Source organism: Oncorhynchus nerka, linkage group LG8 (assembly GCF_034236695.1).
Source record: "Oncorhynchus nerka isolate Pitt River linkage group LG8, Oner_Uvic_2.0, whole genome shotgun sequence".
NCBI lineage: Eukaryota > Metazoa > Chordata > Actinopteri > Salmoniformes > Salmonidae > Oncorhynchus > Oncorhynchus nerka.
The window spans coordinates 24,472,114-24,495,951 of NC_088403.1; the positions used below are offsets into that span (position 1 = coordinate 24,472,114).

The 23,838-nt window shown below is 50.3% G+C and overlaps 3 protein-coding genes across 3 annotated transcripts in view; 2 read left to right on the forward strand and 1 right to left on the reverse strand.

Annotated features, from left to right (window-relative positions):
* Positions 1 to 7,583, forward strand: part of LOC115132988 (inactive histone-lysine N-methyltransferase 2E-like) — a 32,722-nt gene extending 25,139 nt beyond the window's left edge. Inside the window, 14 exon segments of the mRNA XM_065021556.1 lie at positions 482 to 553; positions 1,023 to 1,196; positions 1,357 to 1,692; positions 1,852 to 2,145; positions 3,086 to 3,254; positions 3,367 to 3,602; positions 3,695 to 4,291; positions 4,396 to 4,759; positions 4,853 to 4,929; positions 5,340 to 5,763; positions 5,766 to 6,067; positions 6,070 to 6,136; positions 6,139 to 6,198; positions 6,201 to 7,583. Of these exon segments, the coding sequence (XP_064877628.1) occupies positions 482 to 553; positions 1,023 to 1,196; positions 1,357 to 1,692; positions 1,852 to 2,145; positions 3,086 to 3,254; positions 3,367 to 3,602; positions 3,695 to 4,291; positions 4,396 to 4,759; positions 4,853 to 4,929; positions 5,340 to 5,763; positions 5,766 to 6,067; positions 6,070 to 6,136; positions 6,139 to 6,198; positions 6,201 to 6,379 (3,351 nt within the window). The 3' untranslated portion in view covers positions 6,380 to 7,583.
* Positions 7,584 to 11,435: 3,852 nt separating this feature from the next.
* Positions 11,436 to 14,062, forward strand: LOC115133697 (zinc finger protein RFP-like). The gene is made up of 2 exons (XM_029667183.2): positions 11,436 to 11,664; positions 11,916 to 14,062. The coding sequence occupies exon 2, from the start codon at positions 11,918 to 11,920 to the stop codon at positions 13,547 to 13,549; it is 1,632 nt and encodes a 543-aa protein (XP_029523043.1). The 5' UTR covers positions 11,436 to 11,664; positions 11,916 to 11,917; the 3' UTR covers positions 13,550 to 14,062.
* Positions 14,063 to 18,335: 4,273 nt separating this feature from the next.
* The window catches only part of LOC115132994 (LHFPL tetraspan subfamily member 3 protein), a 32,283-nt gene continuing 26,780 nt past the window's right edge, over positions 18,336 to 23,838 (reverse strand). Inside the window, exons 2-4 of the mRNA XM_029665776.2 lie at positions 21,644 to 21,871; positions 19,178 to 19,218; positions 18,336 to 19,052 (exon numbers count right to left, since the gene is read on the reverse strand). Coding sequence (XP_029521636.1) covers positions 19,199 to 19,218; positions 21,644 to 21,871 — 248 coding nt within the window. The 3' untranslated portion in view covers positions 18,336 to 19,052; positions 19,178 to 19,198. The remainder of the gene's footprint in view (positions 19,053 to 19,177; positions 19,219 to 21,643; positions 21,872 to 23,838) is intronic.

Consider the following 23,838-nt stretch of genomic DNA (forward strand, 5'->3'; position numbering starts at 1 on the left):
AATGTTCGGTTTTGGGTGTTGCAGATGGTATGTAGTTGCTTGTCATCAACCTTGGTGAAAGTTGGCGATTGGGTTGGTTGCTATTGTCTTCGTTTTCTTTCCTTGTGTCGTGGGTTCAGTATGTGGTTTATGACACTGTGGTGAACAAGTGGCTGAGTTCCAGTGGTGGTGGGTTGTGTTGCTACTGGATATGCTGGTGTAAGCAGACAAGGTGAAGAAGCCCTGACTGGACATACTTCTACAGGCATAAGGCAGCAATTCTTCCTATCTGCCCCCCTCTTCTCTCCCCTCTTTCATAACCTTGTAGTGGCCAGGTCACCTCTCCACACCCCCACCTGTCTGAGGATCCCTGAGGGTCGGCGACACACTGAAGCCCCTAGAGTGGGGAACCGTGGTGGTGTGTGTATGTTCTATGTGTGTTATTGGGGGGGACCGGGCCTCTTGTCTTCTAAACCAGGCTGTCTCTCTGTAAACCATTCAGGCCAGCCCAGCGGAGGAGTCCCATCTGCAAGGCGTGGGGGCCTCCAGCTGTCTGGGACTGAGTAAACCGGAGGTAAACCTGACCCACCAACCCCAAACATACCCCCCCTGCCTGCCTGCCCCTCCACCTCATAGGGGACCCCACTGACTGACAAACATACTGACCCCAGTGTGTCTCTGCTATTGGGGGTGGTAAAACTAGTCTGGTGGAGGCAGCCGTGGTGTTTTAAACACCCTGAATGGTTTGGTAAGGGTTAATGTTACGTTCCCACCTCCCACTTCCAGTTAGTTTGGTCTCACATCAACAGGGTGTTTACTTGTTCTATCTCCATTGGTTTTTCCTCCACTGGAAGAGGAAGTGGTGGTCCTTTTTCTGTCATTCTGCACCGCTGCTGTTTTTTTCTCTGCCAGCTAGCCAGTCAGACTGCCTCTTGCCTGTCCTGTGTTGCGATAACGTGTCCCTCCCCCTCTAGGCCCAGTGGGTTCAGGAGACTAGGCCACGTGGACTAACGCTTACTGCTCTGTCCTCCTCTCCTCTACAGACCCGTGAAGAGAGGAAGATGGAGGCCATCCTGCAGGCCTTTGCCCGCATGGAGAAGAGGGAGAAGAGGCGGGAGCAGGCCCTGGAGAAGATCGGCACCAAGTCAGAGGGGGGCATCAAGGAGGAGCCCCCTGCCACCCCCGAGGCCGACATGCAGTCTCCTGGTATCATGACGGTAAGTGATAGTTGCCTCAACAAGTTTTTTATGCCTGCACTCACCAGGTCGTTAGTATTAAAAGAGGATGTTGTCAATAATCTGAAGGGTTAGCTGAAGGTGACTATAAACCCATCCAAAACTATGCTACTGTACTCTATCCTAACCCTGTCTCTCCCAGCCCCTGCTAGAGGTGAAGGAGGAGCCGGGTCTCAACAAGCCCACGCCGGCCAAGCTGCGAGGCAGCAAGCAGAGGAAGAGCTTCTCGCGGAGCCGCACCCACATTGGGCAGCAGAGGCGGCGAGCGCGCACCATCAGCACCTGCTCTGACATACCTCCTGGCTCGCCTGGGGAACTCCTGGACCCCCTGGCCAATGACGGCCCAGACGTAGAGGCCTCCAGGGACCCCGAGCCAGAGGCCCTCTCCTCCCATGCCCCCGACACCAGCCCCCCTTACAGTGGCTCCCCGGCCCCTGACAGAAACCGCTCCGGGCAGAAGTACCCCAAAACTAAAAAGGTATCCTAGCCACGGCTCAGTGCTCACCCCTAAACACGACTAGTCAGTATTCTATTTAGACTTATAGGAATGTTCTATTCCTTCTAGTGAAATGTTACTCAATACTATAGTCAAATGCAGTGTGCTTCTGACTAAAGCTCTCTCTCTGTCTCTCTATAGCACTTAGTGAGTGAGTGGTGCGTCGACAAGCAGGAGCGGTCATTGCGGACCCCAGAGCCGGCCCCGGAGAGGCCCCTGAGGATCAGCAGCGACCTGGAGGTGCTGGCCACCCAGCTCAACGCCCTACCCGGCATGGTCCCCAGCCCGCACGTCTACAGCACGCCCAAACACTACGTCCGCTTCTCCTCGCCCTTCCTGGCCAACCGCAGCCCCACCACCCCTGGGGTGCCCACTGGACGCCGGCGTTCCCGCGAGCTGCCCGACACGCCGCCCACCTCAGGCTCCTGCAAGAAGGTATGTTGTTCACCACCCCACAGGGGAATGGAGAGTGTTAGCTGTCAGGTATAGCTGCAGGGTAGAAAGGCAGACTGACAGTGTTACCAGCAGAGGGACAGACTCACAGTGTTACCAGCAGAGGGACAGACTGACAGTGTTACCAGCAGAGGGACAGACTGACAGTGTTACCAGCAGAGGGACAGACTGACAGTGTTACCAGCAGAGGGACAGACTGACAGTGTTACCAGCAGAGGGACAGACTGACAGTGTTACCAGCAGAGGGACAGACTGACAGTGTTACCAGCAGAGGGACAGACTGACAGTGTTACCAGCAGAGGGACAGACTGACAGTGTTACCAGCAGAGGGACAGACTGACAGTGTTACCAGCAGAGGGACAGACTGACAGTGTTACCAGCAGAGGGACAGACTGACAGTGTTACCAGCAGAGGGACAGACTGACAGTGTTACCAGCAGAGGGACAGACTGACAGTGTTACCAGCAGAGGGACAGACTGACAGTGTTACCAGCAGAGGGACAGACTGACAGTGTTACCAGCAGAGGGACAGACTGGCAGAGGGACAGACTGACAGTGTTACCAGCAGAGGGACAGACTGACAGTGTTACCAGCAGAGGGACAGACTGACAGTGTTACCAGCAGAGGGACAGACTGACAGTGTTACCAGCAGAGGGACAGACTGACAGTGTTACCAGCAGAGGGACAGACTGACAGTGTTACCAGCAGAGGGACAGACTGACAGTGTTACCAGCAGAGGGACAGACTGACAGTGGTACCAGCAGAGGGACAGACTGACAGTGTTACCAGCAGAGGGACAGTATTATTGTCAGTAATAGAGACTTAGGTTTTCTAAGATGTAGCTGCCTTGGAGATTAGTGAACGTGATTTGTATTTGTGGTTGACGTGTCTAAGTCCTCTCCCTCCCTGTCTTCTCCCCACAGCGCTGGCTGAAGCAGGCTCTAGAGGAGGAGACCACCACCCCTCCACCCAGCAGCGGCCGGCCCACCCTGGTCATGCCTAGCGAGGGCCCTCTCAGCCCTCCTATCAACGGGGACTCTGACAGCCCACTCCCCTACAACGGCAGCTGCACCTTGCCAGGTGAGGACTCTGGTGAGGACTCAGGAATGTGTTTCTCATCACTTAGAAGGAACATAAGTCATGTATGCAAGTGTCTGTTTTTTGCATGTGAGTAACCCTTCCTCTCTGTGTATGTGTCATACAGAGTTGCCCACTCCTCTGAAGAAGCGACGCCTGGGTCTGTGTCCACTAGACGCCTGCATGTCAGAGAGCTCCACCCCCTACGGCTCTCCCTGCGCCACGCCAACCCGGGCCGACCTATCAGAGGCGCCGGGTACACCCCTGCTGCTGGCCACGCCACCCCGCGTCACCCGTATGGAGGAGCCGAGCCCCGAGGCTCTACCAAGCACTCCTACACACACACTCAGTGCCCCGCAGGAAGTAAGACACGCACTCTCACCTACAAACACACACACACACACTCATAGAGGGAAGTGAACAATGTGTTAATATCTCTGTTCCTGTGTCCACAGAGCGAGTCTTCCCTGGACAGCTCACCAGAGGGCAGTCGCAGACCCAGCCCCCAAGAGGCTGAGCGGCCACCTTCGCTGCTCTCCTCCCCCTGTGTAGCGGTCAGGGCTCCCAGTCTGGAGGTGTTCCCACCCCACGAGGCCAAGATCAGCGCCCCCCTGAGCCCCCAGCCCCCCACCGCCGAGTCCCAGGACTGTGGGGGAGAGGAGGGGCCAGAGACCGGGGCTGAGGGCAGCAGCGAGGCCCCCCCCACAGACCCAGCCTCTTCCTCCCTCCTCTCCCCCTGGATGAAGAGTCCAGAGAGAGTGGGTCTGTCAGGGCCAGGGGGTCTGTCCTTCTCCCCCATCAACTCTAACCTGAGGGACCTTACCCCCTCACACACCCTGGAGCCCATCTTGGCCTTCAGGCCTGAGGCGGTGGCTGTGGCTGGTGTTGTGACTGTACCAGTACCCTTGGCAGCAGGACCCTTCACAGAGGCTGCAGGGTCTCTCTTCTACCCCTGCCCTGAGGAGGGGGGAACGCTGGCCTTCTCTCGTTCACTAAGTGGAGACAGCACCGGAGAGGGAGGGTCAGGACAGAATCCCCCACAGAAGAAAAAAGTGAGTTGCTATATTCTCTATACAGCCTGCCCATTCAAGCTGTTTTAAGGTTCCTGGACTGATAAAGGTATGTCTGTTTTTGTGTGATTCATGTGTTTTCCCAGGTGTCTTTGCTGGAGTACAGGAAACGTCAGCGCGAGGCGCGGCGCAGCGGCTCCAAAATGGAATGCGGCTCGCCTGTCTCTACAACATCTACCCTGGTGGAGATGTTCCCTCTGCCCATGGAGACCACTCAAGAGCCTCCACCCCTGGCTCCTGCTCCGGCCCAAGCTCCAGTGGCCCCTGTTGCAGTGGCCCCCACCCCGCCTGAGCCAAATACCCCCCAGCCCAGCGAGGACACAGAGCCCCCTGTCGAGGGGGAGAGTGAGGGGGGAGAGGGACAGTGGACCTCCTCCACCTCGGTGGAGCAGGCAAGAGAGCGTGGCTACCACAGAGCCCTGTCGCTTAGTGACCACAGCAAGGACAAAGGTACACACACACACACACACACACACACACACCACTTGGACATAACTTCTTTACTGATGATAGTTTAATTGTAATAATGTGTGCTTGTTTCAGATGGAGAGACCGAGGGCAGTGAGGCCCCAGTCAGAGATTGTTCATCTCCTAGCCTGCAGAGGACCCCAACCCACACGGTAAGAAACATTCTGTTTTCTGGCTCAAACAGTAGTGTGAAGTAGATGTTGCTGCCAAACACAGCCATCACACAGCCTATAGTGTAGGTCAGGGGTTGGCAACAGGTGGCCCATGAGCCAAAACCGTCAAAGTTTAAATTTAGTTTTCGGTCTACAACAAAATTCAGGAAATCTGTTCCCAAGTATTCCCACAAAGAATAAGACATGATGGTGTCTCAATGTGATCAAGGTATGACATGATTGTTATTTTCAAATACAATCTCTTTTTGTAGTCAGTTTGCAGTGTGCCCACCGACCATTCGTTCCAACAAAGATCTTCCCGCGGCTGAATGTAGTTGCCTACCCCTGATGTAGGCTGTTATTGTTCATGACTTACCCGTTCCCTCGCTCAGTCTCTCTCTCCTCCCTAGCCGTGTTCTCCTGGCCCCAGCAGCCCGTCCCAGCCTGGCAGTCGCACAGTGAAGGAGGAGGAGAGTGACAGCCGGCCTCGGACCCCCTCCCAGGCCGCCCCACAGCAGCCCAGCAAGCCTGCCGTACCCAAGACAGCCCCCCTGACCCCCACCAAGCTACACCCTGCTGCCCCCTCACTCCTCCACTCCCCCAACCCCCAGGCTCAGGGCTCCCCTTACCGCAGCCAGAGGGCCTTCCTCTTTGCTCCTCCTCAGTCCCAGCCACAGGCTCAACCAGGACTGCCCCCCTTCTCCCAGTACAGCCCACAGTCCGCTCCGCCTCCCCCTCCTCCACCAGCACCTCCAGCCTCAGCGGCCTACTTCCCCAGCCAGTCAGCCTCCACTGTGGGATCCTTCCCTGGGTTCAAGCCTTCCGTGACGTCCCCATTCCCCCTGGAGCCCAGCCCCTCCTGCAGACTCTTCCTCCCCACACCCTGCACTACCAGAGCTCTACCACTCCCCCTCCTCCTCCCCCTCCCCCACCACAACACCCTGGGCCCAGCCCGGCCCTGCTACACGTTAACCTGCAGCCTCCTCCTGTCCAGCAGCACCAGCTCCTCCTGACCACAGCCCCCAGTCCTCCCTCCCTCCTCCTCCGCCCCCCTCCCCCACAGGGCCAGACCCACCAGCTGCAGCAGCCCAGTGCCAGCACCCTCCTGTCACTCAACCAGGGTTTGCCTCTCCCTCCACCCCCCCCCCTCCTCCTGCCTCCTCCACCGGTGTCCCAATGCAAGTGCAGGCCCCTCACCACTTTCAGAACTTGGGGGCTTTCCAGCCCCGCTGATGCACACCGGCGGCACCGCTAACCCCTCGGTGCCCCCTCCACCTACCCCCGCCCCACCAGCAGACTGGACTGCCCCCCTCCTCCCCCTCCCCAGCAGCAGACTCAGCCGGCCCAGGCCGTGCCCACCGCCACTCAGATGCCCAGCGGAACACGTGGGGCCCCTGCGTCCCCCGCCCCCTTTCACAACGCTGGGTACCTGGGCACGGGGTGGCACTGACCGCCTCCATGCAGGCCTCCCCCTTGGCCCTGCCAGCCCCTGTGAACTCACTCTGAGAGGAGCTTGATGACAGACAGCGGAACACAACAAGCAACAAAAGCTGTAAATATTTTCTATGTACCTGAACACATGGCCAATGGAAAAACAGGAGAACGTGGGATAAAGGGGTGCTTTTTAAAGGACAAACTGAAAACAAGGACCGTGAAACAATCTTATTAAGAGACTTTGTGTTTGAAATGAAGACGGACGATTCCCCCGGTGCTCATCCCACTCTCTCTCCGACGTCCCTCCCTCTGTTTTCTTTTGAATTTCCCTCCTGTGGCGGAGAGAGTGTCTGACCGTCTGTCCGTCTGTCTGTTTTGGACTTCTATTGTAAGGTCCCGCACTTTCTGTATCAATGTACATTCCAGCCTCCACCCCCCCTTCGTCAGTTAGTCCGCCTTTCACTTCTCCTTCTCTTTGTCTATTGTCTGCTCTTCTACATCGTTTATTCCTTTTATCTAGTGGCTCATTATAGCAAACAGAAAGCTTTTTGTAAAGAGAAAAAAATACAGAATTATTATTTTTATTCCACTGTTTAACAAATATCTGTGCACCGCTGCAGTGATTCAGAAAATGCTGTTCTGGGAGCCCGCTTCACTGCCCCAGGAGACTGCACTCGTGTGTGTGTGTGTGTGTGTGTGTGTGTGTGTGTGAGGAGGTGTATGGACTGTATGTGTGTGTCTGTCTGTCCTGTGTGGGAGAAAGGGAAGTGATGGTGTGAAACGAGTGCAGTAGTCCTCTGTGGTAGCCAGAGTGAGGTCTCACCCGTAGGTAGGACGTTAGCGGTTTATTTTTGAATATCAATGGTTATTTGTAGAAATTGTAATTTAATGTATAGGTGGTTACTCCAGCTTTCTCCGGAAACAGGTTGTATATATTTGCTTCTTTTCTTTCCTATGCTTGTACAATTGGCTCCCATCCCATTTTGGAATATGGTTGTAAATACGAGCGCTCTTCTTGGCAAAGATTAATGTTTCTGTGACCGTAGCACTTTTTTCTTTTGTTCTTCCACTCTGGACTATTCAGTGTAGTCTTTTTTTAATTATTTGTGTGTGAGTGTGTGAGTGTATGTTTGTGCAGAGGAGAGAGACTCAAACACTGCACTGGTTGGCTATTTTCATGGTTCATTATAATAAATCACTGTAATGACAGTTTTATACCACTGGTGGTGTTGTCGTCTGTATGTTCTGTCTGTCTGGGAGAAGGAAGGCTGATATGTTGGCATCACTTTCAAACGGTTTGACGGATGCCTCCTACCTGACGTGGTCCTTGTTATCCGGGACCCTTGGGACGTCCCTACTCCATAGAAGTTACCGTTGAAAATGGTCAAGGAAAGGGTTAGGTAAGGACTATGGTTATGTTCAGGGTAGGGATGTCCCAAGGAACCCCGGAGAGCACGAACCTACCTGACAAGCCACCAGCAAGCTGCCTGTCGCCTCCAAATAAAACTCCTGTGAAAAGTCGTGGTTGGATGCTGTCGGACAACTTCACCATATCATGGAACCATAGAGACCTGAACCATCTTCAGCATGTCCCCTGAGAATTCCTTTACAGTGGATTACCTTTCAGGTGTAAGGAACGTGTACCATCATACCAACAACAGATATGTCCATTCATTCATATTTCTTTAGTGGTTGCCTGCTATCTTATCACAACAGATTGTAGACTTTTCCATCAGGAGAACAACATTAACTGCATCTAATGAGCGCCTGCCTCTCTTGTGCATGTTGGTTAGTGGTAGTTTATCACTGGTAAGCAGATGTTGTGACAACCCTCTCTTTGATCTGGGGTGCTGTGTGCATATCAATGCAGACACTCCGGTCTTCATGAACATCAATGATTAAGCAGGCCCTTCATGGTTAGAAGTGCTCTCCTGTCCCCGTTATGCATGACTAACCAGCACAAATGAGCTTCACAACAACACACCACTCCTGGTTTTGGAGTGTCTCTTCCATGTTCACAAGTGGAGAGATTCCACAGTTCAGGGACATGTGGTCGAGAGAAACGTGTTTCAAATCAAAGTGTATTTGTCACGTGCGCCTAATACAACAGGTGTAGACCTTACAGTGAAAGGCTTTACTTACAGGCTCTAACCAACAGTACAAAAAAAGGTATTAGGTGAACAATAGGTAGGTAAAGAAATAAAAACAGCAGTGAAAAATAACAGTAGCGAGGCTATATACAGGCACCGATTAGTCGGGCTGATTGAGGTAGTATGTAGATATGGTTAAAGTGACTGCATATATGATGAACAGAGAGTAGCAGTAGTGTAAAAGAGGGTGGCGGGACACAATGCAGATAGCCCAGTTAGCCAATGTTGGTCGGCCCAATTGAGGTAGTATGTACATGAATGTATAGTTAGTGACTGCATATATGATAAACAGAATAGCAGCAGTGTAAAAGAGGGGTTGGGAGTGGGCACACAATGCAAATAGCCATTTGATTACCTGTTCAGGAGTCTTATGGCTTGGGGGTAAAAACTGTTGAGAAGCCTTTTTGTCCTAGACTTGGCACTCCGGTACCGCTTAGCATGCGGTAGTAGAGAGAACAGTCTAGAACAATTTTTAGGGCCTTCCTCTGACACCGCCTGGTATAGAGGTCCTTGGATGGCACTCAGCTTAGTGATGTACTGGGCCCTAAGCACTACCCTCTGTAGTGCCTTGCGGTCGGAGGCTGAGCAATTGCCGTACCAGGCAGTGATGCAACCGGCCAGGATGCTCTCGATGTTGCAGCTGTATAACCTTTTGAGGATCTCAGGACCAATGCCAAATCTTTTTGGTTTCCTGAGGGGGAATAGGCTTTGTCGTGCCCTCTTCACGACTGTCTTGGTGTGTTTGGGCCATTCTAGTTTGTTGGAACTAGAAGCTCTCAACCTGCTCCACTACAGCCCCGTCGATGAGAATGGGGGTGTGTTCGGTCCTCCTTTTCCTGTAGTCCATAATCGTCTCCTTATTCTTGGTTACATTGAGGGATAGGCTGTTATTCTGGCACCACCCGGCCAGGTCTCTGACCTCCCTATAGGCTGTCTCGTCGTTGTCAGTGATCAGGCTTACCGCTGTTGTCGTCTGCAAACTTTAATGATGGTGTTGGAGTCGTGCCTGGCCATGCAGTCGTGGGTAAACAGAGTACAGGAGGGGACTGAGCATGCACCCCAGAGGGGCTCCAGTATTGAGGATAAGCATGGCAGATGTGTTGCTACCTACCCTCACCACCTGGGGGTGGCCTGTCAGGAAGTCCAGGATCCAGTTGGAGGGAGGTGTTTAGTCCCAGGATCCTTAGCTTAGTGATGAGCTTTGAGGGCATTATGGTGTTGAACGCTGAGCTGTAGTCAATGAATAACATTCTCACATAAGTGTTCCTTTTGTCCAGGTGGGAAAGGGCAGTGTGGAGTGCAATAGAGATTGCATCATCTGTGGATCTGTTTGGGCGGTATGCAAATTGGAGTGGGTCTAGGGTTTCTGGGATAATGGTGATATGAGCCATTAACAGCCTTTCAAAGCACTTCATGGTTACGGACGTGAGTGCTACGGGTCTGTAGTCATTTAGGCAGGTTGCCTTCGTGTTCTTGGGCACAGTGACTATGGCGGTCTGCTTGAAACATGTTGGTATTACAGACTCAATCAGGGACATGTTGAAAATGTCAGTGAAAGACACCTGCCAGTTGGTCAGCACATGCCCGGAGCACTTGTCCTGGTAATCCGTCTGGCCCCGCAGCCTTGTGAATGTTGACCTGTTTAAAGGTCTTACTCACATTGGCAACAGAGAGCGTGATCACACAATTGTCCGGAACAGCTGATGCTCTCATGCATGCCTCAGTGTTGCTTGCCTCGAAGCGAGCATATAAGTAATTTAGCTCGTCTGGTAGGCTCGTGTCACTGGGCAGCTTGCGGCTGTGCTTCCCTTTGTAGCCTGTAATAGTTTGCAAGCCCTGCCACATAAGACGAGCGTCAGAGCCGGTGTAGTACGACTCGATCTTAGCCCTGTATTGACGCTTTGCCTGTTTGATGGTTCATCGCAGGGCATAGCAGGATTTCTTATAAGCTTCTGGGTTAGAGTCCCTCACCTTGAAAGTGGCAGCTCTACCCTTTAGCTCAGTGTGAATGTTGCCTGTAATCCATGGCTTCTGTTTGGGGTATGTACGTACAGTCACTGTGGGGATGAGATCCTCAATGCACTTATTGATAAAGCCAGTGACTGATGTGGTGTACTCCTCAATGCCATCGGAGGAATCCCGGAATGTGTTCCAGTCTGTGCTAGCAAAACAATCCTGTAGTTTAGCATCTGCTTCACCTGACCACCTTTTTATAGACCGAGTCACTGGTGCTTCCTGCTTTTAATTTTTGCTTGTAAGCAGGAATCAGCAGGATATAACTGTGGTCAGATTTACCAAATGGAGGGTGAGGGAGAGCTTTGTACGTGTCTCTGTGTGTGGAGTACAGGTGCTCTAGAATTTTTTTCCCCCCTCTGGTTTTAACATGCTGATGGAAATTATGTTTAAGTATCCCTGCATTAAAGTTTACGGCTACTAGGAGAGCCGCCTCTGGGCGAGCGGATTCCTGTTTGCTTATTTCCTTATACAGCTGACTGAGTGCGGTCTTAATGCCAGCATCCGTCTGTGTTGGTAAATAAACAGCCACGAAAAGTATAGCTGAAAACTCTCTAGGCAGGTAGTGTGGTCTGCATTTTATCACAAGATACTCTACTTCAGGTGAGCAAAATCTAGAGACTTCCTTATATTTCGTGCAGCAGCTGCTGTTTACAAATATGCACAGACCGCCCCTCTCGTTTTACTGGAGTGTGCTGTTCCATCTGGACGAGAAGTCTGTGTTCAATGCTTGGCTCGGTTCGTTTTGCATGGCCCGGTTCCCCGGGTTGAGTGGAGATTGCATATTTTAGAATATTCCATTGATCTTTAAGTGAATTCTCCACCCACACGGGGGAACTGGGCCATGCGAAACAAAATGGTCCAATCAGAATAGGGCTATAGGGGTTGGGCAAGTGAGTGCTCTTGGGTTGTGTATAGTTAATTATTCCAGGAAGAGAAGTGCATTGCAGTGTTACGTGGGGAGGAGGAACATTTTCAATGTCATTTCTCTGAAGTGAAACTAAAGCCCGCAGTATGTTGTGCATGAGACCCAACTCCCCAGCTCTTCAGAAAACTATTAAATAGTGAAATTCAGTGTTTGGACCTCTTAACACCTAACAGAAAGTAGAACCGAAATCTTATCCACAAACACATGCAGGTGAGTAGAGAGATTAATATGGACATTTGAAGATCAGCTCTACGGTGTTTGTTTATTTATTCTCCTTTTTTCTTTGCTACAGTAGGCCAACGTTAACTCTTTGTCATTTGGTTGTATAACTATTTTCTAAGTTTTTTGGTAACACCTTGTATCAAGATTGATTAGTCTGCCCATAAGGCAATGCTGGTAAACTGTCAAGAGCAGACTGATTGCAAGAAATGCTTTATGGTTTTACCTTGGTCTCTGTCTAGATATGGCGTCCTCCAGCAGTGTCCTCGCTGAAGAGCAGTTCCTGTGCTCCATCTGTCTGGATGTGTTCACTGAGCCGGTCTCTATTCAATGTGGACACAACTTCTGCATGGCCTGTATCAGGAAGTATTGGGATGGCAATGACATGTGCCAGTGTCCCATGTGTAAAAAAACATTTTATAAGAGACCAGATCTGTTCATCAATACATTCATTTCTGAGATGGCTGCTCAGTTCAGGAAATCAGTTCAAGTGAAAGCCACCAGCAGCTCAGACCAACTCCCTGCCAAAACTGGAGAAGTCTCCTGTGACATCTGCACTGGGACGAAGCTCAAGGCCCTGAAGTCCTGCCTGGTGTGTCAGACCTCGTACTGTGAGACTCACCTGGAGCCTCATCAGAGAGTCGCAGCCTTAAAGAGACACAAGCTGATCAAACCTGTGGAGAATCTGGAAGACAGGATGTGTAAGAAGCACGACAGACTCCTGGAGCTGTTCTGTAGGACTGATCAGACATGTGTGTGTCAGTTCTGCACTGAGGCAAAACACAAGACTCACAACACAGTCCCTCTAGAGGAAGAGTATGGAGAGAAGATGGCTGAACTGGGGAAGATTATGGCAGTAGTACAGCAGATGTTGCATACAAGATCTAGAAAGGTTAAGGAGATCAAACACTCTGTAGAGCTCAGCAAGAGAGTTGCAGAGAGAAAGATATTAGACAGTGTGCAGGTCTTCACTGCTCTGGTTCGCTCCATTGAGAGAAGTCAAGCTGAGCTCATTGAGGTGATTGAGGAGAAGCTGAAAGCAGCAGAGAGGCAGGCTGAAGGGCTCATTGAAGAGCTGGAGCAGGAAATCACTGAGCTACAGAGGAGAAGCACTAAGCTGGAGCAGCTCTCACACACTGAGGACCACCTCCACCTCCTACAGAGCTTACCATCTCTTTGCACCCTTCCACCCACCAAGGACTGGTCTAAGATCAGTGTTCACAGTGATCTGTATGTGGGGACTGGGAGGAGAGTTGTGTCCCAACTGGAGGAGACACTGAATAAAGAGATGGATAAAGTCAAATTGAAGAGGGCGCAGCGCTATGCAGTAGATGTGACTCTGGACCCTGATACGGCAAACCCCTATATCATCCTGTCGACAAGTGGGAAAGAAGTGAGATATCAACAGAAACAACAAGATCTCCTTGACAACCCAAAGAGGTTTTCCACCTGTCCCTGTGTCCTTGGAAATAAAGGTGTCTCCTCAGGAAGATCTTACTATGAGGTGACTGTTAAGGGAAAGACTAAGTGGGATTTAGGAATGGCCAGAGAGTCCATCAACAGGAAGGGAAATATCACACTGAGCCCTAAGGATGGTTACTGGACTGTGGCACTGAGGGAAAAGTGTAAGTACCTAGCCTGTACCTCCACACCTGTCCTCCTCTCCCTGAGAGAAAAGCCCCAGAAGGTGGGGGTGTTTGTGGATTATGAGGAGGGTCAGGTCTCCTTTTATGATGTAGAGGCCAGGTCTCACATCTACTCTTTCACTGGCTGCGCCTTCGCTAAGAAACTATATCCATACTTAGGACCTTGTGCTAATTTTGGGGATGAAAACTCTGCTCCTCTGATTATCTCCCCTGTCAATCACACAGACTGAGGATGACGTTTTGACATTGCAGAAGTGTGGAGATGTTACCAAAGATAATGGTATCCTGACAAATACTCAGCATGGACCTTGATTCCGTTAAGTTTAAAATACTGCACTTTGAATTAACATCACATGAATCACAGAAAAAAAGAAGAAAAAAAGATCCCTGCAAATATTTTGTTTAATATTAGATGAAATTGTTCCAGTCTCTTCTGTTTGATCATTTCTTAATGTACATATACATAATGTGTGTTTATGTAATAATGTGGTGCTGATGTGACTGTATTGTGATTAATTTCATGTCATCTCTGACATCAAGGATTTAGCAGCCTCTTCATGGTTACACGTGCTCTCCTGTCCCCATCGTGCATGGGGACAAAGCTTTACAACACAACACACGACTATATTTTGAAGTGCCTTTCTTGTGTTGCTTGTTCTGTCTTTGATTGTAACACAATGTCATTACATTTGAAAGAAACACCATTAAAGAAACAAATGCAGTGAGTTTGTTTTTAAAGTTTATTTACCCCCTCCTGTTTTGTCTCTCTAAAAACTGTTGTATTCTTAGGATAATATTTCATGTTTTTATGTACATGGCAATGGTTGGGACAAACCCCTTTCCCTGGTTCCTCACCTCCCAGGCTGTCATACACACTCACAGTGCATGAAAAGGCACATTTACGGGTCTAACATCGTCTCGTACATCTCCAATTTATATATACATGTCTGTAAATGTCTGCACACAAAAGTGGTCTGTTATCGGATATGTACGGGATGTGTGCAGATATTTTTGGACTGTGCACCCCAGTGTTAACTCGGAAATACACTTTGTCATGCAGTCAACTCCTCCAGCTACACTTGGAAACTGCCTGGATCCTGTCACTGCTTGCTGACCAGACAACCAGTATAATAAGGTATGTGGGGTTTGGACTAGCCAGTATAATAAGGTAGGTGGGGTTTGGACTAGCCAGTATAATAAGGTAGGTGGGGTTTGAACTAGCCGATATAATAAGGTAGGTGGGGTTTGGACTAGCCAGTATAATAATGTAGGTGGGGTTTGGACTAGCCAGTATAATAAGGTAGGTGGGGTTTGGACTAGCCGATATAATAAGGTAGGTGGGGTTTGGACTGGCCAGTATAATACGGTAGGTGTGGTTTGGACTAGCCAGTATAATAAGGTAGGTGGGGTTTGGACTAGCCAGTATAATAAGGTAGGTGGGGTTTGAACTAGCCGATATAATAAGGTAGGTGGGTTTTGGACTGGCCAGTATAATACGGTAGGTGTGGTTTGGACTAGCCAGTATAATAAGGTAGGTGGGGTTTGGACTAGCCAGTATAATAATGTAGGTGGGGTTTGGACTGGCCAGTATAATAAGGTAGGTGGGGTTTGGACTAGCCAGTATAATAATGTAGGTGGGGTTTGAACTAGCCAGTATAATAAGGTAGGTGGGGTTTGGACTGGCCAGTATAATACGGTAGGTGGGGTTTGTGGTTTGGAGGTAGCCAGTATAATAAGGTAGGTGGGGTTTGGACTAGCCAGTATAATAAGGTAGGTGGGGTTTGGACTGGCCAGTATAATAAGGTAGGTGGGGTTTGAACTAGCCAGTATAATAAGGTAGGTGGGGTTTGGACTGGCCAGGTGGGGTTTATAAGTACGGTAGGTGGGGTTTGGACTAGCCAGTATAATAAGGTAGGTGGGGTTTGAACTAGCCAGTATAATAAGGTAGGTGGGGTTTGGACTGGCCAGTATAATAAGGTAGGTGGGGTTTGAACTAGCCAGTATAATAAGGTAGGTGGGGTTTGGACTAGCCAGTATAATACGGTAGGTGGGGTTTGAACTAGCCAGTATAATACGGTAGGTGGGGTTTGAACTAGCCAGTATAATAAGGTAGGTGGGGTTTGGACTAGCCAGTATAATAAGGTAGGTGGGGTTTGAACTAGCCAGTATAATAAGGTAGGTGGGGTTTGAACTAGCCAGTATAATAAGGTAGGTGGGGTTTGAACTAGCCAGTATAATACGGTAGGTGTGGTTTGGACTAGCCAGTATAATACGGTAGGTGTGGTTTGGACTAGCCAGTATAATACGGTAGGTGGGGTTTGGACTAGCCAGTATAATAAGGTAGGTGGGGTTTGGACTAGCCAGTATAATAAGGTAGGTGGGGTTTGGACTAGCCAGTATAATAAGGTAGGTGGGGTTTGGACTAGCCAGTATAATACGGTAGGTGGGGTTTGGACTAGCCAGTATAATAAGGTAGGTGGGGTTTGGACTGGCCAGTATAATAAGGTAGGTGGGGTTTGGACTAGCCAGTATAATACGGTAGGTGGGGTTTGGACTAGCCAGTATAATACGGTAGGTGGGGTTTGGACTAGCCAGTATAATAAGGTAGGTGGGGTTTGGACTGGCCAGTATAATAAGGTAGGTGGGGTTTGGACTAGCCAGTATAATAAGGTAGGTGGGGTTTGGACTAGCCAGTATAATAAGGTAGGTGGGGTTTGGACTAGCCAGTATAATACGGTAGGTGGGGTTTGGACTGGCCAGTATAATACGGTAGGTGGGGTTTGGACTAGCCAGTATAATACGGTAGGTGGGGTTTGGACTAGCCAGTATAATACGGTAGGTGGGGTTTGGACTAGCCAGTATAATACGGTAGGTGGGGTTTGGACTAGCCAGTATAATAAGGTAGGTGGGGTTTGGACTAGCCAGTATAATACGGTAGGTGTGGTTTGGACTGGCCAGTATAATAAGGTAGGTGGGCTTTGGACTAGCCAGTATAATAAGGTAGGTGGGGTTTGGACTAGCCAGTATAATAAGGTAGGTGGGGTTTGGACTAGCCAGTATAATAAGGTAGGTGGGGTTTGGACTAGCCAGTATAATAAGGTAGGTGGGGTTTGGACTAGCCAGTATAATAAGGTAGGTGGGGTTTGGACTGGCCAGTATAATAAAGTAGGTGGGGTTTGGACTAGCCAGTATAATAAGGTAGGTGGGGTTTGCACTGATTGAATATGTTCACATGTTGATTAGTTCACATCACAGGAGGTTGGTGGCACCTTAATTGGGGAGGACTGGCTCATATTAATGGCTGGAGTGGAATCAGTGGAATGATATGCCATTCCATTGACTCCGTTCCGGACATTATTATGAGCCGCCCCCACAGCAGCTTCCTGTGGTTCGCATGTTAAGTTGAGCTTGTTTCAGCCCAGAAGCCCTATAAGAACACTAGGCACATTTACAACATAATGAGAGTGGATTTATAAAGCACTACACTCACCAGCTGGAAAGTGATATATGCCAATTAGGAGGATGATTAGGTGGCCAGGTTGGGAATTTAACCCCCTACTCTTACAATAAATGCAATGTGATTTTTAATGACCACAGAGAGTTAGGACACCCATTTAACTTCCCATCTGAAAGACAGCACCCTATGCAGGGCAATGTCCCCTTCACTGCCCTGGGGCATTAGGATCTCCTTAGACCAGATGAAAGAGTGCCTCCTATTGGCCCTCCAACACCGTTTCCAGCAGCATCTGGTCTTCCATCAAGGGACAGACCGGGACCAACCGTGCTTTGCTTCAGGGGCCAACCAGCAGTGGGATGCAGGGTGCTATGCTGCTGGCAGTAGACTGCTGAAATAATAGTTATCAAGTTGTGTTGCAGCCCTGTTTGTGTGACAGTGGTAAACTACGTGACTTGAGTTTACATGGGCTCTGGAGGCTACTGATCTTTTCAACCAGTTCTGTCCCTTTAAAATGGCCATAACGTCCATATTTTGACCTTCAAGAAATTGTATTTTTATTCATTGATCAAATGTGCTGGATAGAGAGCAAGAATGACTTTCCGTTAACGACACATTGCTACTAGTGATAAAGTTGCAGATGGATTCTAAGGTTATATTCCCAGATAATACATTTCAAGACACTGAGCCACACTTTATGGAAACACTTCTTCCCATAGTAAAATGGTAATACTCTACAATACTGTCGGTATACATTGTATGGCACACACATCTAAAGTGAATCAATAGCTTTAACATACTGCATCGATTGTAAATATCATAGTCGAGACAAAATAATATTCCAACACGTAGAACAGCTATTTCTATTTGTTAATAGGCTTTTTTTTCTACTCAATACATGGTTCTTCAGCATGGTTTTCTCCAGGGTTGCCGAGGACACTATGATTGGCAGCCTGCTCTTGACCTCTAGTCCTACATGGCTCTGATCTCTACCTCGCTGATTCTAATCACAACAGTCATTCATTACAGCTACAAGATGTCTTCTTTACCTTCAACTTGGTCACATTTAATGTGGTGTCAGTGGTGGAGCATCGCTCTCTGTTCAGCCGTTGTCTTCCAGTACGGACACGTCTAAATGGGATCCTTGGGACGTCCCAATTCTGATGTTAGGGTTTTGTGTAGGGACGTCCAAAGGTTCCCAGCTACCGCTGACCCTTCCACCACAGAGTCCAGTAAGGTGGCTCAGCAAGCCAGACAGTGCTTACAGTTCTCATGGACCATACTCACCCACTGTAAACAGTCTTACAATGATGAGCCCAATGAAGAGCAAAGAGTGGAACAGAAGTCAAGAAGGAATCCACAGTTCAGGTACATGTGGTCCAGAGGTGAGTTTGACACAATAAAGACGACAGCTCTGTTTGATCAGACGTCTGAACAATCCAATGCTGTAGCCTAGCGGTCATGTGTGGTCATGAGTTAGTTGACCGTTTCGAAACTCGGTCCTGGGGATCCCAAGGGGTGCATGTTTTGGTTTTTCCTCCAAGCACTACACAGCTGATTCAAGTTTTCAAAGCTTGGTGATTAGTTCATTATTTTAATTAGTTGGGTCAAATGCTAGGGCAAAAACCAAAACGTGCACCCCTTGGGATCCCCAGGACTGAGTTTGGGAAACGCTGGGTTCATTTGTGTTTTTCTATGCTAGGGCCTTGAATGGTGGGACAGAATCTCAAGGTCTTTTTCACAAACAAACCTTTTCTCATATGTTTCCTAATATGTTTTATTGTCACATACACTGGATAGGTGCAGTGAAATGTGTTGTTTTACAGGGTCAGTCACAGTAGTACAGCGCCTCTGGAGCAAATCAGGGTTAAGTGCCTTGCTCAGGGGGCACAACGGCAGACTTTTTTTCACCTTGTCGGCTCAGGTATTCAAACCAGCGACCTTTCGGTTACTGACCCAATGCTCTAACCACTAGGCTATCTGCCGCCCGTTAAGCAATCGGCCTACTGTGTCCACTCAGTAACGGATTTCATAAAACAATATGAAGTCTTCCATCTGTTGTTGCTCTCAAGGTCATGTCTGGATGATAACGGGGCCGTAGGGGTTGGTCTTTACTAAGTGGGTTCTCTTGGAGTGGATGTCTCCTCCTTTCATTCATTCGTCCTTTTCTCGTTCTGTTCTTTCCAACAGCAGTAGCTCTCCTTTCCACCTCCAGAGTGACAGGTATGAAAGCTGGAACGTTGTGTTACATTATCTTTCCCTCTGATGGGCACCAACACCTGTGAATAAAGAGCACAATTAGATGTACCAATGGCAACACAAGCATATGGATATTGATAATATTGATTATGATAATTATTATAATTATATTGATAATTCACAATTCACAAAAAAGCACACCCACCTTTGTACAGTATTTGGCTATTTATATGGAATTACCAGTCTCTGTGAGGACAGAAAGGATTTGTTAGCATTGGTAATGTCACTATGAATACTACTAGAGCTTCTGTACTTGTAGTACCAGAGACACGCCAGTGGGTGGCAGTAGTGAGGAAAAGTCACCAATCAGTGGTAAGGTAATGACATCCTTATCTAAATGGCTCAGAGACCTCCTTTATAAACATAGTTAATCATTGGACTGAACCATACGTTACTGCAACAGAACAATTAATCACTTTGCCAAAATGAGACTCGGTCACTCTCTCTCTCTCTCTCGTCTTATAGCCGATAATGTGAAGTCAGACATCTTGAAACCCTATAACATTGATAATTGAGGGTGTCTGGGATTTTGGAAGCAGAGCCTACTAGACTTAATTTGAATGTGTGCCCAATTGAGACTCTCTCTCTCCTCCTTTCCCATAGCTGATTACGGCGTTCTCCCTCTGTTTCATGGCGTTCTCCTGCGCCAACAGGCAGCCCTAGCCGATCAGCTCATGTGATTCATTTAGACAGGCTGACAGCCAAGCTGTGTAAACAGCCATTAGTGATTCAGGACTCCGTAAATTCTCTCCCTTTTTCTTCCGTCTTATTTTCTACATCTCCCTCTCCTTTCCATCTCCCTCTCCTTTCCATCTCCCTCTCCTTTCCATTCCTTTCCATCTCCCTCTCCATTCCACCTCCCTCTCCTTTCCATCTCCCTCTCCTTTCCATCTTTCTCTCCTTTCCATCTCCCTCTCCTTTCCATCTCCCTCTCCTTTCCATCTCTCTCTCCTTTCCATCTCCCTCTCCTTTCCATCTCCCTCTCCTTTCCATCTCCCTCTCCTTTCCATTCCTTTCCATCTCCCTCTCCTTTCCATCTCCCTCTCCTTTCCATCTCCCTCTCCTTTCCATCTCTCTCTCCTTTCCATCTCCCTCTCCTTTCCATCTCCCTCTCCTTTCCATCTCCCTCTCCTTTCCATTCCTTTCCATCTCCCTCTCCTTTCCATTCCATCTCCCTCTCCTTTCCATCTCCCTCTCCTTTCCATCTCTCTCTCCTTTCCATCTCTCTCTCCTTTCCATCTCTCTCTCCTTTCTCTCTCTCCTTTCCATCTCCCTCTCCTTTCCATCTCCCTCTCCTTTCCATTCCTTTCCATCTCCCTCTCCTTTCCATCTCCCTCTCCTTTCCATCTCCCTCTCCTTTCCATCTCTCTCTCCTTTCCATCTCCCTCTCCTTTCCATCTCCCTCTCCTTTCCATCTCCCTCTCCTTTCCATCTCCCTCTCCTTTCCATTCCTTTCCATCTCCCTCTCCTTTCCATCTCCCTCTCCTTTCCATCTCTCTCTCCTTTCCATCTCCCTCTCCTTTCCCATCTCCCTCTCCTTTCCATCTCCCTCTCCTTTCCATTCCTTTCCATCTCCCTCTCCTTTCCATCTCCCTCTCCTTTCCATCTCCCTCTCATTTCCATTCCTTTCCATTCCTTTCCATCTCCCTCTCCTTTCCATCTCCCCCTCCTTTCCATCTCCCTCACCTTTCCATCTCCCTCTCCTTTCCATTCATTTCCATCTCCCTCTCTTTTCCATCTCCCTCTCCTTTCCATCTCCCTCTCCTTTCCATCTCCCTCTCCTTTCCATTTCTTTTCATCTCTCTCTTTTTTCTGTTCCTTCCCCCCTTCTTCTCGTTTTAGCCATTCTCTTCGACTCTGCCATCTTGTTTTCTTATCTTCTCTCTCTCTCTCTCTCTGACTCACCAATTCCCAATCCCATCGGTAATAACAGTAGGCAGGTGTTATGTGAGAAGCAGTTAAAATATGTTAATTGGTGATGGCTCGGGTGTGTGAAATTATGCTGAAAATATTTGCATAAAAAGGGACAGAATATGAATATCTACCATGTGGGGTGTGGGGTTTTGACAGCAGGGTACAGTTGATACATTTGATACACACCCACCCCATGCTATGGGCTTTGGAGGAGGGGGTTGATGAGAAGTGTCTATTTATTAGCCTAAATACATTAAACCCCAAGATATGGGAGATGTAGAAGGGTCTGGAGGAGAGGGGGTTCAGACTTCAGTTACAGAGGTTCTGTTATTCTGTGCAATAGTGTTCTTCACTCCTGGTCCCGGAGAGCCAAAGGGTGTGCAGGTGTTTGGTCCAGCACTGCACTAACACATCAGTATGGTGCTGCCCTTCAGAGACAGGTAGACACCCTGTGGTCACCAGGAGCAGGATTGAAGAGCATTGCACTATGACCTTACACAGACTTGAACTATCACACGTATCACTTTTTGAGACAGCCTCTGTATGGCATGCTCACATGAGGAAAGTCCACAGCTTGTATTCATAAAGTATCTCAGGGTAGGAGTACTGATCTAGAATCAGGTCCCCCCTGTCCATGTAATCTTATTCATAATGACCTAAAATCCCAAACTGATTTTAGATTAAGTGTTGTCCTTACTATCCAGCAGTTCATCAGCCATCAGCCCATCCTGACGGTTTCCCAGGACGAAGGCCAGGAAGGAGAGTATCAGGGCGTCCATGATGCCCATGATAGCCAGGATGTAGGCCCAGCGCACGGAGCACGCTCCCAGGGTGTACTTGTCTGTCTGCTCCCCACACATCCTCTTCACCTCGTCACTGTCCCAGCCGTCTGGGTAGATCATACAGCCCAGAATCAGGCACGTACCTGGGATAGGAGGAGGGAGGGAGGGATGGAGAGAGGGAGGGAGGGATGGAGAGAGGGAGGGAGGGATGGGGGGATGGAGACAGAGGGAGGGAGGGAGGGATGGGGGATGGAGACAGAGGGAGGGATGGAGGGATGGAGAGAGGGAGGGAGGGAGGGAGGGATGGGGGATGGAGAGACAGAGGGAGGGAGGGATGGGGGGATGGAGACAGAGGGAGGGAGGGAGGGATGGAGAGACAGAGGGAGGGATGGAGGGATGGAGAGAGGGAGGGAGGGAGGGAGGGAGGGATGGGGGATGGAGAGACAGAGGGAGGGAGGGATGGGGGGGATGGAGACAGAGGGAGGGAGGGAGGGATGGGGGATGGAGAGACAGAGGGAGGGATGGAGAGACAGAGGGAGGGATGGGGGATGGAGAGACAGAGGGAGGGATGGGGGATGGAGACAGAGGGAGGGAGGGAGGGATGGGGGATGGAGAGACAGAGGGAGGGATGGAGAGACAGAGGGAGGGATGGGGGATGGAGAGAGAGGGAGGGAGGGATGGAGGGATGGATGGAGAGACAGAGGGAGGGATGGGGGGATGGAGAGAGAGGGAGGGAGGGATGGGGGATGGAGAGACAGGGAGGGAGGGATGGGGGATGGAGAGACAGGTAGGGAGGGATGGGGGATGGAGAGACAGGGGAGGGAGGGATGGGGGATGGAGAGACAGGGAGGGAGGGATGGGGGATGGAGAGACAGGGAGGGAGGGATGGGGGGATGGAGAGACAGGGAGGGAGGGATGGGGGATGGAGAGAGAGGGAGGGAGGGATGGGGGGATGGAGAGAGAGGGAGGGAGGGATGGGGGATGGAGAGACAGGGAGGGAGGGATGGGGGATGGAGAGACAGGGAGGGAGGGATGGGGGGATGGAGAGACAGGGAGGGAGGGATGGGGGATGGAGAGACAGGGAGGGAGGGATGGGGGATGGAGAGACAGGGAGGGAGGGGAGAGAGAGAGAGGGAGGGAGGGAGGGAGGGAGGGAGGGAGGGAGGGATGGAGAGAGAGAGGGAGGGAGGGAGGGAGGGAGGGGGGGGAGGGGGGATGGGGGATGGAGAGACAGGGAGGGAGGGATGGGGGGGATGGAGAGACAGGGAGGGAGGGATGGGGGATGGAGAGACAGAGGGAGGGAGGGAGGGAGGGATGGAGAGACAGAGGGAGGGAGGGATGGGGGATGGAGAGACAGAGGGAGGGAGGGAGGGATGGGGGATGGAGAGACAGAGGGAGGGAGGGAGGGAGGGAGGGAGGGAGGGAGGGAGGGAGGGAGGGAGGGAGGGAGGGAGGGAGAGGAGGGAGGAGGGGGGGGGGGATGGAGGGAGAAAGGAAGAAGTGGGAGAAAGGGGGAGATTACAGAAAAGAGAGAGTACAGGAGAATCACAGAAAGGTGGAGGGAGAGAGAGACAAAGAGATAGTGTTAGCTTAACCCATACCATATCTATGCAGCATTCTAAACTCATCACCCTCCCCTGTAGTCTCTCCTCCCCTCCTCCCCTGTAGTCTCACCTCCATCCATCCCTCCCCCTGTAGCCCCCCTCCCCTGTAGTCTCTCCTCCCCTGTAGTCTCTCCTCCATCCATCCCTCCCCCTGTAGTCTCTCCTCCCCCTCCTCCCCCTGTAGTCTCTCCTCCATCCATCCCTCCCCCTGTAGTCCCCCTCCCCTGTAGTCTCTCCTCTATCCATCCCTCCCCTGTAGTCTCTCCTCCACCCCTCTCCCCCTGTAGTCTCTCCTCCCCCTCCCTCCCACTGTAGTCTCTCCTCCCCTCCTCCCCCTGTAGTCTCTCCTCCATCCATCCCTCCCCTGTAGTCTCTCCTCCATCCATCCCTCCCCCTGTAGTCTCTCCTCCAAACCCTCCCTCCCCTGTAGTCTCTCCTCCATCCCTCCCTCCCCCTGTAGTCTCTCCTCTATCCCTCCCACTGTAGTCTCCCCCTGTAGTCTCTCC